At 43.4% G+C, this 14,758-nt stretch overlaps 1 protein-coding gene across 17 annotated transcripts in view; it reads left to right on the top strand.

Moving 5' to 3' along the window:
* SIPA1L1 (signal-induced proliferation-associated 1 like 1) overlaps positions 1-14,758 on the top strand; it is a 389,778-nt gene that overhangs the window by 345,771 nt on the left and 29,249 nt on the right. For 16 of the 17 annotated variants that reach the window (XM_010846654.1, XM_010846657.1, XM_010846661.1 and 13 more), the window contains 3 exons: positions 899-961; positions 1,401-1,519; positions 5,103-5,545. In XM_010846654.1, the coding sequence (XP_010844956.1) occupies positions 899-961; positions 1,401-1,519; positions 5,103-5,545 (625 nt within the window). The remainder of the gene's footprint in view (positions 1-898; positions 962-1,400; positions 1,520-5,102; positions 5,546-14,758) is intronic. The other variant, XM_010846669.1, reaches the window with a different exon arrangement.

Here is a 14,758-nt window from a genome sequence, read left to right as displayed (position 1 = left end):
AATTAGAAGGCTCGTCCTAGGCCCATAGTCATTCTTTCGTATAAACCTTCCTCTCGTCTTTTTTTTCCCCTTGTATCCACTTTAGTTTGGTGGCATCTCACACTTCATAGATAAGGTTCTGAAATGAATACCGGTGAATCTTTTTAACACATTGGTTCATCCTTTTAGTAAGCTTATACCTTTTCTCTTAAAAAAAGAAGATACTTCTAGAGCCTGCCAGAGAAGCCTTTTGTTTTTTTTAAAACAAAGACCTTTCTCGATTCAGAATCTAAGGCTACAAAGAAAGTGTTCAAATAAATTTTTATAACTTCTGGTATTCTGTCATCCCAAAAGGATAACCCAGCCCTTTCTGCCTGGCACTTCAGAAGGAATCTGGGGCTTAGCTGACACAAACCATGCTAGGGAGGAATCAGGACAAATAATTGTTATGTTCTCATTCCTCAGTACACTGTATTTTGTGGACAAGGGACTGACCTTCCTACACTCAATTTGTAAGAACACAATTCTCTAATGACCTTCAGGTCACTGGTTGAAAATGTCAAGCAGATTCTTACTCATTAGCCAGGCTCTCCCCGTCTTTGTCCGTCCGCAGATGATAAGCTGATTCCCAGGGGAGACCCAGAGCTTAGCTTGTTGAATTGGCTCACTCATCTCAGTTTGTTTTTCCTGCCTCTCCACTTTTGGACACGGTTGAGAGTCAAAGAGTACACTGCTCAGTCCTGTGCGTATTAGGAATGGCGTTGCACGATTGTTGCCATCAGCTCTTAGGTGTGTTAAAGAGGCGAAGTCGCTTACCTTTCACTTTTGGAAGAGCCCCATCCTGAACGCCAGCGGAGTCCAACAGGAAGCAATTGTTTTAAGTAAACTAGTCGCTGTGTGTCTTTTCTGTTGTGCTTAGCTTACAGTTATAGAGGACCTCAGGAATTCAATTCTTTTGTCCTCGAGCAGCATGAATATACAGGTAACATGTGTCCAAATGTCACGGTAAGTAACGCGACTGCATCCATGCCTGTCTAGGTGACGTAGGCCAAGGGAGGTTAGCCACACTTTGCAATGAATGGATGTCATAAATTTGATCCATATATTCGAGACTTCCCTGCCTCCCCAAGCCGAAAATTGACTCCTGACTTTGCCGCATTGTTCATGGCCTCTGGTTTGGTGGCACTTGGCTCTGCTCATGTGTATGGTGTCACACACTGTCACCAGCTGCAAGCTTCACCCATCAGCCACTTAGCTCTTGACATGCTGTCTATCGTGCAAACTCTCGACAAGCTTCCCGCTGAAATTCCGAGTTTGCTGGCCAGTGAACTGAGAGGTGCGGGGGCAAGCCGTCCTCATTTGTCAGCCTGTGCCCGCGTCTGTTTAGTGCCTGCACCGTAATGTCCTGTGCTGTGTTCCAGAGCCGACCTGCCACCTCCCAGCGGTATCCAAGGTACTGCCAGCTTTCCGAGAGAGCCCCAGTGGGAGATTAATGCGTCAGGATCCGGTGGTTCATTTGTCTCCAAACAAACAAGGGCACGTAAGTTAGCTATAAAGTAATAAAAATGGTGCAATAAAAACTGCTGCAATGGACAGGAACTTGGGCAGACTTTGGGAGGTGGTGAGGGACAGAGAGGCCTGGTGTGCTGCAGTCCGTGAGTCACAGAGTTGGACACAACTGAGAGACTAAACAACAACAACAAATAAAAATGGTAGATTCCCAGCCCTGTGCCTTTCTTGCGAAGTGAAAATGGTACCGGTCTGCTCTCTTATTCTTCCACAGTGTCAGAGGGGAAGTCATCCTAATAGAAAGTGGGCACTGGCTGCCATAGCCCTGAAATGTCTACTGCAATGGCCTTAAGCTTTTTGTTGTTGTTTAGTTGCTAAGTTGTGTCCGACTCTTCATGATCCCATGGACTGTAGCCTGCCAAGCTCCTCTGTCCAGGGGATTTCCCAGGCAAGAATACTAGAGAGGGTTGCCATTTCCATCTCCAGAGCATCTTCCCAACCCAGGAATTGAACCGGAGTCTCTTGCAATGCAGGCGGATTCTTTACTCCTTAGCCACCTGGGAAGCCTGGTCTTAAGCTTGTTTTGAGATTAAATTGAAATTCCTCGTCAGGATGCACCTGCTACCTCCACGGATTTGGATGGAAGGCCATGTGATACAATCACAGACAATCCTAGTGTCTGGAATAGAAATGTACTTGATTAAGATTTTATTTGCTTACACAGTTGCCAGCATGAGATATGAATGGTTGGAACATCAATCAAGGAGACAGACAGCATCCTGACAACTCGCCCTACCGCTTCTCTTTCCTTCCAGGGCTGCACTGATTGTTGTCTCTTTACCATAATTATACACAGTCCCCCATCAGTTACAGGTAGAATTGGGAATAAGAGACTCTCATTTCCTCCCTCTTTAAATGCAGTGGATTTCCTTGGTCTGTCTGTTCACTGGAATGTGTATGTTTATATTTATGTCATTTTATAGAATGAGGGCATAACTGAATTTAATAATCACTGATTTAATGAGGGGGCTCAATTTTTTTTTAAATTGAAATGAGTTTTGAAGTGTAGACTTCACAGGTTCATGAGCAAGCATCCTGTACTGGGCTGTGGAAGAGAGATTTACTGATGAAATGTGATGCTGTCACAGTTCCATTTGTAAATGCGAGATACACTGGTCCATCTGTCAATTTCCCCTCCTTCATTAACACTTTTTATATTTATTACATGGTCAAATACTATTTTGGCTAGATTTGGTTAGATAAAAAATATTCTCAAAGTTAATTTCACCTGTTTCTTTTTCTAAAATTTGGCTAGAGCACTTAAAATTCCAAATGTGGTTTAAGTTATATCTACATATAAATCTGTCACATACTCTACACTCTCAACACATCTGATTGTGGACTGGCCACATTTTTAAGTGCCCAGTCGCCATACATGGCCTGGGGTTAGCAAATTCTATAGCCCAGGTCCAGGTGCTCCAGGGGTTCTGCCCTGTAGCAACTGGGCAAATTAAATGATGGCCTTGTAATGCAAGTAGTTATTGAGAGAAACTAGAGTAGCACCAGTGAAGTAACTGGGAAATCCTTTTGCAAGGGGAGATCTTTCACTTTGAGATTTGTCCTCCTCCAGCCCCCTTTCCGTAGCCAGTCAAGACACACACACGTCTTTCCTCTTCTTTTCTCTCAATCTCCACCAAGTATCTGAACTTGCAGCCCTCTAATTTAAATACTGTTTTACTCAGATATCCTTTGAAATCATATTTCTTTGATAAATGGTAAAATCTTTCTGAGCAACCAAGCCACTATCCAACAAGCATTCTGCCCACATTTTTTTAAATTGAGATATGATTCACATTATTCACATATCAAAACATTCACACATTTAAAGTGTACTATTTCATGGTGTTTGGTATAGTCACAGAGTTGTGCAACCAGTACCATGATTTAACTCCAGAACATTTTCATCACCCTGAAAAGAAAGCCTAACTCTTCCATCCCCTCCAAGCCATTGACAACCACGAACTTACTTTCTGTGCCTGCGGATGTGCCACAGAATGTCCACATGTTGACATTTCATATGAATGGAATCATATAGTGTGTTGCCTTCTGTGTCTGGCTTCTTTCACTCAGCATGTTTTCAAGGTTCATCTGTTGGAGCATGTGTTAGTACTTCGCATCTTTTTATGACTGAATAATAGGCCGTTGTATGGATATAACAACATTTTTTCATCCATTGATAGACATGTGAGCGATGTCTACTTTTTTGGCTATTAAAAATAATGCTCTTTAAAATTCATGTGGAAGTTTTTCTTGTTGACGTAGGTTTTCATTTCCCTTGAGTATATAATTGCAGCTGTTTTCCCACAGAGCTGCCCCGTTTTACATCCTACCAACAATGCCCACCATCCTTATTGTCTGCCTTTATTCTAGTGTGTATGAAGTGTTACTTCACTGTGGCTTTGATTTGCATTTCCCTAATGACTAATGATACTGAGCATCTTTTCATATGCTTGTTGACCATTTGTATATCTTCTTTGGATGAATGACTATTCAAATCCCTTGCCCATTTTTTATTGGGTTATTTGAAGCACGGAAGTTTTTAATTTTGATGAAGCCCAGTTTATTTTCTCTTCTGGTTTTTTTTGTTTTTTTTTTTTTTTACTTTTTGTGTCCTATTTAAGAAACCATTGCATACTCCAATCGTTTGTATACCTAATTTGTATACATAATCCATGGAGATGTATACCTATATTTTCTTCTAAGAGTTCTGTAGTTTTAGCCCTGACACTTAGGTCTTTGACCTTTTTGAGTTTATTTTTCTATGTGGTAAAAACCCAACTTCATTCTTTCTTGTATGTGGATATATAGTTTCTCAACACATCTGTATAAATTTTACCTCTTAGCATTCCTTAGAAAAGCTGTCTCCTAAATAGATGCTATATGAAGAAAGAAAAGATATCTTTTCTTTCTAAGAAAAAGTCTTACGTTCTGCCTTCTGTTTACTCTGATCAATACGGTCTTTCTAGTTAAAAGCCCCTTGGAAGTATCACTTTCTATTTTAAGACTGAGATATTAGAAGACTCTAATGACAGTTTTGACTTTGCTGGTCACACAGATGGTAAAGTTCCACCTGCAGTGCAGGAGACCCATTCGATCCCTGGGTCGGGAAGATCCCCTGGAGAAGTGGGAACCCACTCCAGTGTTCTTGCCTGGAGAATCCCATGGGCAGAGGAGGCTGGCAGGCTGCAGTCCACAGGGTCACAAAGAGTTGGATATGACTGAGCGACTAAGCACACATCCAGTGTCAGTCTAGGGATGTTTTTTTCCCCCCCTGATTAAGACTCCTTCGATGCTATAGTTGCTTCAGCATAAGCTAAGCAAACTAAATAATGAAAAGTGGATTCTAAAACAGCAAAGTTTCCAGCACGTCCTGCCGTGAAATCTTCTGAATAGGTTTTTCCAGGTACCCCCGCCTTGCTTTTAGTCATCATAGAGGCGTTTTTGTGTCTCTCGAACCCCCTAGGAAGACACATTTCAGAGTCATTCCCCCGGTATTTGTTTCCTGCTCTTCAAGAAGCCCAGCCTGTCGTTAAGGAACCCTGCTTTCCTTGCAGTCCGACAGCCACTACTCGAGCCACTCCAGCAGCAACACCCTGTCCAGCAACGCGTCGAGCGCCCACAGCGACGAGAAGTGGTACGACGGGGACCGCACCGAGGCCGAGCTCAACAGCTACAACTACCTGCAGGGCACCTCCGCGGACAGCGGCATCGACACCACCTCGTACGGCCCCAGCCACGGCAGCACGGCCTCCCTGGGGGCGGCCACCTCGTCGCCACGCTCGGGGCCGGGCAAGGAGAAAGTGGCCCCGCTGTGGCACAGTTCCAGCGAAGTCATCTCCATGGCAGATCGGACTTTAGAGGCAGAGAGCCACGGCCTGGACCGGAAAACCGAGTCCTCCCTGAGCTTGGACATCCACACCAAGAGCCAGGCCGGCTCGAGCCCTCTGACCAGGGAGAACCCCACGTTCAGTATCAATGATGCTGCTTCCCACACCAGGTAACTGCCCCTCCCACTCCCGCCTCCTGCATCCAGTTTCTGGCCTCTTCTCACTTTCCTTCCATCAAGAGTATATTTTTTTAAAAAGGAGCAGGGGGGCCGCCTTTTGCACAATGGTGGTTAATTTTTATATACTTATTTACCATCCAAATCCTTTATTTCTACCATCCTAGTACATTATTTTAAACTGTGAGAAAGGTTTGCACATCTGTTTTTTTGTAGCTGTATTTGATTTTATAAAAATGTGCCTAACTGCATACCAGAATGAGAGGAGAATTTTGTCCTGTGGCTTCCTGCTAGTGATAGAGAATGTAGAATGAGACAGTCTATTGAAGAAGTAAGAAAATCTGGACCATATTTTTGAAAGGAAGGGGTCTTTTCCAAGACTAACAGGGCATATCATGTTTGATGCTGGACGCATCCTTAACGCTCTCTATCAGAGGACGTCGCTTATCCAGTGTTTGCACAGCAATCTGTTTTCAGTAATTGGCTCCTGACAGTGATGTGTTGAGGGCAAGGGGTGTCCAACAGGAAAGCATGGCTAAAATTAGACACAGCCCATCTACCTTTCAGAATAGAAGCGTGCACATTCCCCTGTATCCTCGGTGATCACGCTGATAGACAGGATAAATACTGGTTTTCATTTCCTCTTTGGTGTTTGAGCCTACAGTCCAGAATATGACAAGCTATTCGTCCTTTTAGGGAGGAAACACTCATCACTATCTTTGGGGGCCTGTTAATCTCATGGTGGTTTCTCCTTTTGCCTTCTTTTGTTGTCAGTCATTGATCAGCTTGTGTGATAGCATCTAACCTTGGCGTCTTCCAGTCCTCTTTTACTCTTACGCCCTAAAGAAAAGCATCAGAGAAGTTGAGTTTAGTTTTGCTTTTCCAGTGGGGAATCCAGGCACATAATCTGTCAGTAAACCCCAGGTAATCTTCACGAGAGAGGACATACTTGACTTAATTTGGATTTGTTTCACTTGATCAGTTAAATAGTCAACTTCTCCCGTTGTCTGTATTGTTACTGATAAGAGGCACACACTTCCCATCTTTTAAAACATTGATGGTATGAAGCATTTCCTGAGTTTTATCTCTGTTTACCATCACCGTGTTGCAGTAATAAAAAGAGATGGTGACAGGCCTGGAAACTGCACGGCCCCCTAAGCAGAAAAGCAATTGGGAAAGTCATCTCAGTATTCTTGGGTAACATGTATCCAATTTCCAGTCCATAATTCAGAAAATAGAATGTTTGGTGCAGATGGATTAAGGAAGTGTTTGGAAAACAGAAAGCCAGGCATCAAATACCATGATAATATAATGTAGATGTAGAATCACTTGACTCAGTTATGTGACTGGCTTGCTGTTTCTAGCACACCCACTGCCTCATTAAGTACAGCCTGTGCACTGACTCAGAACATTTTTCAGTTCACAGTAGTTCCTCTGTGGTTTTCAGGTTTACCTTGACTCCTAGATTTGGTTTTCAGTTCTTCATTCTGAAAAGAGAATGTCTTTTTTGAAGTAGTACTCCATCTGGGGAATGTATCTCTGATCTAATTGGATCGCAGGAGAAAGTCACAGGTCTTGTCTAGAATGGCATTGCTCTGGAATAAAGTTAAAAAGTGCTGGGCCTCTGAAGCCAAAGCATAGAACGTGGGCTGTCCAATCTAACAGATCTACCAAATCCGAGGGGAGGTACGAAGCACCCTCTGAAAAGTCGGCACCTGGGTTAGCATTGTCTGAATGTGCTGACTGCGGCTGCCTGAAGGTCTTAAAGGATTAGCCACATTTTCTGCTTCCAACTGACCATGCAGAAATCATTGAAATCATCATTTAGAAATAGCTCTTCTGTTGAAAGTCAAGGTTGCTTGGGAAGAATGTGGCCTTTCAGGGAGGATGGCAGGGCTTCCCACCCACTGGTAGGTTGAGTCACATTCATTTGCGACTCTGGTAAATACGGATGCTTTGTGACTCCAGTTTGTTGATCTTGGCAGAGGGAGCTGGATAATCAGAGCTTTAGCAGGCTTCCTTTTCTGGAGGAAAGGGGGGACTCAGCCACCAAATGCATATTGCTCGAGAAACTAAAATCACTGCAAATTAGGGTGTTTGCGTCCTCGGAAGACAGGAACAGCAATTAATGTGGAGATCTCTTGACAGTGCATAAAAGAGCTTGTACCTGGGGCTTGGTGACAAAATCTAAATTACGGTGATTAAGCTCCACTGCACATTTCTGCTGGGCTGTGTTCCTGCTGCCTCTGTCCTCCAGTCTGCCTGTTGATGGCTGTGCAGGTTTTGTGTGGCCCTCCCATGAGAACTGCTTATAATGTAGGTTGGTAATTACAGAGGGTTATTCTATCTGGGTGTCACTGAGAGGAGCCGTACACACTGAAAGCTTTCTACAATTAAAAAGTCTATTAATTGCTCTTAAGTGTTACTGCTAGAATACACATTGTCTATGAAGCTTGAAGCTTGGAAATTCAGGGAGAGCTCTTTTAAAACGAAATTTGTTTTTGTAATGGGTGTTTCACTTACAGGTCTTACACCACTCAGAAAAATGATCCGTGGTGATCATAGGAAAGGTGAAGATAGTTTCAGTTTTAGTATACTCTTATCAGCTGGGTTCACTTTGTCTTAGAGTTCTGGTCTTGGAAGTAGGCAGTGTCTATTTGTGTGGTGACCGAAGACTTCCTTAGTTTACAGAACTCTCATCCTGCTGACCACCGGCCACTGCTGATGGCAGAACTAAGTTCATGACCACGTATTATAAAGCTAAAGGGGAATTCCCTGGCAGTCTAGTGGTCAAGACTCTGTGCTTCCACTGTAGGGGGATTCCATCCCTGGTTGGGGAACTAATATCCCAAATGCTCCACAGTGTGGCAAAAAAAATAATAATAATAAGTTAAAAACCCCACCTTGGACTTGCACACACATCTCATTTGTAGCATCCTGACCTGACCTGTTTTGAGTGTCCAGACTTCTGTTCCCCACCCCTTATTACCAGCTGTCCTGCTTCCCACAGACCCCCTCAGAGCCCTCACGCCGATTAGTATCCACTTATGTGATCACATGGGGTGGGTGGTGTGTCACCCAGAGCCAGACATTCTGGGGTGTGAAGTCAGTGGGCCTTAGGAAGCACTGCTGTTAATAAAACTGCTGCTGCTGCTAAGTCGCTTCAGTCGTGTTCGACTCGGTGCAACCCCATAGACGGCAGCCCACCAGGCTCCCCCGTCCCTGGGATTCTCCAGGCAAGAACACTGGAGTGGGTTGCCATTTCCTTCTCCAATGCATGAAAGTGAAAAGTGAAAGTGAAGTCACTCAGTCGTGTCCAACCCTCAGTGACCCCATGGACTGCAGCCTTCCATGCTCCTCCATCCATGGGATTTTCCAGGCAAGAGTACTAGAGTGGGGTGCCATTGCCTTCTCTGGTTAATAAAGCTAGCAGATGCAATAGAATTCCAATAGAGCTGTTCAGAACCCTAAAGGATGATGCCATCAAGGTGTTGCATGCACTATGTCAGCAAATCTGGAAGACCCAGCAGTGGCCACAGGAATACTAGTAAGGTCATGCTTAGCATCTTGCATGTTAGGCTTCAGCATTATGCGAGCCAAGAACTTCCAGATGTCCAAGCGTCCAAGCTGGGTTTAGAAAAGACAGGAATCAGAGATCAAATTGCCAACATTTGCTGAATCATACAGAAAGCAAGGGAATTCCAGAAAAGCATCTGCCGCTGTTTCGTCGACTACACTAAAGCCTTTGACTGTGTGGATCATAACAAACTGTGGAAAGCTCTTAAAGAGGTGGGAATACCAGTCCCTCTTACCTGTCTCCTGAGAAACTGTATGCAGGTCAAGAAGCAACAGTTAGAACCCTGTATGGAACAACTGATTGGTTCAAGATTGAGAAAGGAGGCTGTCTGCGGTCACCCTGTTTGTTTAACCTGTATGCGGAGCACATCATGAGAAATGCCGGGCTGGGTGAGTTACAAGCTGGAATCAAGATAGGTGGGAGAAACATCAACAATCTCAGATATGCAGATGATACCACTCTAATGAGAGAAAGCGAAGAGGAGCTACAGAGTCTCTTGATGAGGGTGAAGGAGGAATGAAAGAGCCGGGTTAAGACTAAATATTAAAAAACTAAGATCATGGCATCCAGCCCCATTACTGCATTTCGAATAGAAGGGGAAAAGGTGGAAGTAGTGACAGATTTCCTCTTCTTGGGATCCAAAATCACTGCGGACGGTGGCCGAAACCATGAGATCAGAGGACAGTTGCCTCTTGGCAGGAAAACGATGACAAACATAGTCAGTATATGGAAAAGCAGACATTATTCTGCCAACAAAGGTCCATATAGTCAAGGCTGTGGTCTTCCCAGTGGTCACATATGATTATGAGAGCTGGACTGTAAAGAAAGCAGAGCACCAGAGAATCGATGCCTTTGAATTGTGTTGCTGGGGAAGATTCCTGAAAGTCCCTTGGACAGTGGGGAGATCAAACCTGTCAGTCTTAAGGGAAATCAACCCTGAATACTTGTTGGAAGAACTGATGCTGAAGCTGAAGCTCTGGTACTTTGGTCATCTGATACGAACAGCTGACTCATTGGAAAAGTCCTTGGTGCTGGGAAAGATTGAGTGTAGGAGAAGAGATCGTCAAAGGAAGAGATGGCTGGATGGCATCATCGATGCAAGGGACACGAACCTGGGCAAACTTCGGGGAGATGGTGAGGGACAGGGAAGCCTGGTGTGCTGCAGTCCATGGGTTCCCAGAGTCGGACACGACTGTGTGACTGAAAAACAACATGTGATCACATATACATTTGGGGAGAGGGACCGGACGCTTTATTAACTACAAATTCAAAGTTTGTTTGTTTTTTTTTAATTGGGGTATAATTGCTTTACAATGTTTTGTTAGTTTCTCCTGTACAACAGAATGAATCAGCTCTTTGTATACATATATTCCCCTGCCTCTTAGACCTCCCTCCCACACGCCCATTCCCACCCACTTAGGTCATCACAGAGAACTGAGCTCCCTGTGCTATACCACAGCTTCCACCTGCTATCTGTTCTACACATGGTGGTATATATATGGGCTTCCCAGGTGGCTCAGGGGTAAAGAATCTGCCCTTCAATGCAGGAGACACAGATTCGATCCCTGGGTCAGGAAGATCCCCTGGAGAAAGGGGATGGCAACTCACTCCAGTATTCTTGCCTGGAAATCCCGTTGACAGAGTTTCTTGGAGGGCTACAGTCCTTGGGATCACAGAGAGTCAGATTTGACTGAGCATAGCACAGTGTATACATGTCAACCTCATCTGCCAGTTCATCCCACTCTCTCCTTCCCTGCTGTGTCCACGCATACATTATCTACTTCCGTGTCTCTATTCCTGCCCTGGAGCTAGTCATCTTCCATTTTTCTTGATTCCACATGCACATATTAATATACAATAAATTGTTTTACTCTTTCGGGGTTACTTCACTCTGCATGACCAACTCTAGGTCCATCCACATCTCTACAAATGACCCAATTTCATTTCGCTCCTTTTTACAGCTGAGTAATATTCCATTGTATAAGATGTTTCGTTCAGTCACTCAGTCATGTCCAACTCTTTGTGACCCCATGGACTGCAGCATGCCAGGTCTCCCTGTCAATCACCAACTCCCAGAGTTTACTCAAACTCATGTCTATCAAGTTGGTGATGCCATCCAACCATCTCATCCTCTGTTATCCCCTTCTCCTGCCTTCAGTCTTTCCCAGCATCAGGGTCTTTTCAAACAAGTCAGCTCTTCTCATCAGGTGGCCAAAGTATTGGAGCTTCAGCTTCAGCATCGGTCCTTCCAATGCATATTCAGGACTCTCAAGAACCTCCAACATCACAGTTCAAAAGCACCAATTCTTCAGCACTCATCTTTCTTTATGGTCCAACTCTCACATCCATACATGACTGCTAGAAAAACCATAACTTTGACTAGATAGACCTTTGTCGGCAAAGTAATATCTCTGCTTTTTAATATGCTGTCTAGGTTGATCATAGCTTTTCTTCCAAAGAGCAAGGGTCTTTTAATTTCCTGGCTGCAGTCACCATCTGCAGTGATTTTGGAGCCCAAGAAGAAAAGTCCGCATCTTACTTATTCATTCATCTGTCAGTAGACACAGGTTGTTTCCATGTCCTGGCTGTTGTAAATAGTGCTAGAGTGAACGTTGGGGGATATGTGTCTTTTGAATTATGATTTTCTCAGGGCAAATGCCAGTAGTGCGATTGCTGGGTTATATTTTTAAGTTCTGTTTTTAATTTTTTAAGGAACTCCATCCTGTTCTCTAAAACGGCTGTATCAATTTACATTCCCACCAAAGTGCAGGAGAGTTCCCTTTTCTCCACACGCTTTCCAGCATTTATTGTTTGTAAGTTTTTGACGATGGCCATTCTGACCATTTTGATTTGCATTTCTTTAACGATTAATTGGGCTTCGTATGTGGCTCAGTTGGTAAAGAATCACCTGCGAATGCAAAAGTTTCAGGTTCCGTCCCTGAGTAGGAAAGATCCCTTGGAGGAGGAAATGACAACCCATTCCAGTATGCTTGCCTGGAAAATTCCATAGAAAGAGGAGCCTGGCAAGTTACAGTCTGTGGGATTGCAAAGAGTTGGACATGATCGAGCATGAATAAGGAAGGAAAAGTGAATGACGTGGAGCATCTTTTCAAGTACCTCTTGGCCATCTCACATACACATTTTTACTGCCCTCCTGTAAGAGGATTTCTTACCCAGTGTGTTCATGCTAAGCACCTTTGCATAGTATGTGCCGCACTATCCTATGAGCATAAAAGACAGATGCCCAGTGTGCCAGCATTATGGATGCTCAGTACATTTTGATGAGCAAATAGGATTAATTTCTTCCTTAGTCTTCCCACTTTTTCCTGATGTCTCAAGGTCCTTACAAATAAACCAGTTTGAAAATACGACAAATCCTAAACTCCTGACTCCTCTGGAAAACGATTACCATGTTCCAAAGCTTATCGTATAGATGTGTCAGTATCTGCCCAGAGCTTCAGTGCTTTTATATGTAAGTACGTATTTAAGAGTGACCATAAAGTCCTTGTATGGCATGAGTTCTTCAGTAAAGTCACTTCTACATAAGATTTTTTATCCTGCAGAATATAACATGGGGATCCTTTATAACAGCTTATCTACAAATATCATTCAAAATCTGGATATAAGCTGGTGTCTTACCTTCCCTAGAGCCAGTGATTAAAGGCCAGGAAAAATGGCTGCCCACAGATGTTAGTACAGTTTAATTTCATGAATGGGTCTTTTCTTCTGGTTGACCTAATAAGTTAACTATTCATGCCAGAAAGGGTGTATGTTTCTTGAGAGTAAGGTAAAGAAGGACTTTTTATATTCAGTTTACATGGAAGATTAAGAAATGCCTCAGATTACCCTAGCATAGTAACAATCTATGTATGAGTGCCTGTGTGTAATGTGTTCGAGCTTACGAGTTTAAATTTTGTTCTCTGCCTTCTTTGAAACCCTGGGTGAAAAATGGGCCTTCCTTCTTTGTTTAGAGATTATTCTGTTGTCTTTATCTGTAATGTTTCCCTCTTAAATCTCTTCTGCCTGGAATCTTTTTAAATTACTAACAATTAATGTCTCCTACATTTTTTTCTTAGAGTCAGACTGAATTATTTTTCTAAGTTTAATGGACTTAGACTTTAACGTGAAGCCTGTAAAATTCCCCAGGACTCCTCTCCAACAGGTAGTTGGCTCTACTTATCATGTTTATGAATCGTTTTCTTTGATAATTGTTGCTTTACGGTCCCACACACTGTGAACATCAGGGTTCTATTTTATTTTGCTTTGACACATCAGAACTCCAGGTGATCTGGCCTGTCTTGCCCCATTTCCATTTCTTATGAAAGCTTATGAGAGTGGGTGATTATTTTAGCCAGAACATTGGTAATATTTGGCTTACCTCAAAGACTGTGAAAATCAGAACTACTGTGGCTGAAATTTCAACATTGAGAAAATGAGAGCTCTCATCAAGCCCCAGATATCAGATTTCTTGATGCAGAGGTCATTCTTAGCAAGGAGAGAAATTCCATAATCTTTCAGAGTAATTTGTCAGTCCCCTCACTCCTCAAAATTTTGTCCTATATCTGCCTATCTGAAATTCCTCTGGCTGCAGGTTTTTCTGAGCTGTCTTTTCTAAAGATGAAGATTTTTCAAATCTTAGATTATGAAACATATCTGTGCCAATAAGAGACAGTTTGAAAATAATGTAACACCATATATCTGGTAATAGCCCTTCACCTCCAGGCAAGTCCAAAGAGAAATGTAGGGGAAATAGATTTGGATCCTGAGATTCAGGTTCAAGGCTCAGTTCTGTCATTGACCAGCCACAGGGCCTTTGGCAGTCCTGTTTCACCAAGCTTGTCCCTTAGATGTGTATGCTCATTTGCTCAGTCATGTTTGACTCTTCATGACTTCCATGGACAGCAGCCTGCCAGGCTCCTCTGTTCATGGGATTTTACAGGCAAGAATACTGGAGTGGGTTTCCATTCCCTTCTCCAGGGAATCTTCCCAACCCAGGGATTGAGCCCATATCTCTTGGGACTCCTGAACTGGCAGGCAGACTCTTTACCACTACTGCCACCTATCTGTAACTAATTAATACCTAGTCCATCCCATGGACGGAGGAGCCTGGTGGGCTGCAGTCCATGGCGTCGCTAGGAGTTGGACACGACTGAGTGACTTCACTTTCAGTTTTCACTTTCATACATTGGAGAAGGAAATGGCAACCCACTCCAGTGTTCTTGCCTGGAGAATCCCAGGGACGGGGAAGCCTGGTGGGCTGGCGTCTCTGAGATCACACAGAGTCGGACACGACTGAAGCGACTTAGCAGCAGCAGCAGCCCCTTACTAAATGGCTGTTTCTGTGTTTGTTGAGGGTTTAAAAAAAAGAAAAAGGTTATCAAAGGTATTGCAAACTGTAGATGTACTTTTAAGACAAAAGGTTTTCTGCCATTTCCTTCTTAAAGAGCTTTCTATCACTGAGTGTACTTATCTTGCTACTTTTCCTTCAGTAAACATGTATCTCCCAAGAAACTTTGCTCCTCGAGTTTCCTGCTTTTTCTTTATCCTTTTTAGATGCCAATTCTGGACATGACACTTTTCTCAGCTATGCCTAATAAAATAATAATATTCATAGTTACATTTTATTAGCT

Source organism: Bison bison, unplaced genomic scaffold, assembly GCF_000754665.1.
Source record: "Bison bison bison isolate TAMUID 2011002044 unplaced genomic scaffold, Bison_UMD1.0 scf7180017864239, whole genome shotgun sequence".
NCBI lineage: Eukaryota > Metazoa > Chordata > Mammalia > Artiodactyla > Bovidae > Bison > Bison bison.
Note: the sequence above shows the minus strand (reverse complement) of the source record. Positions and strands in the feature narration are given on the sequence as shown.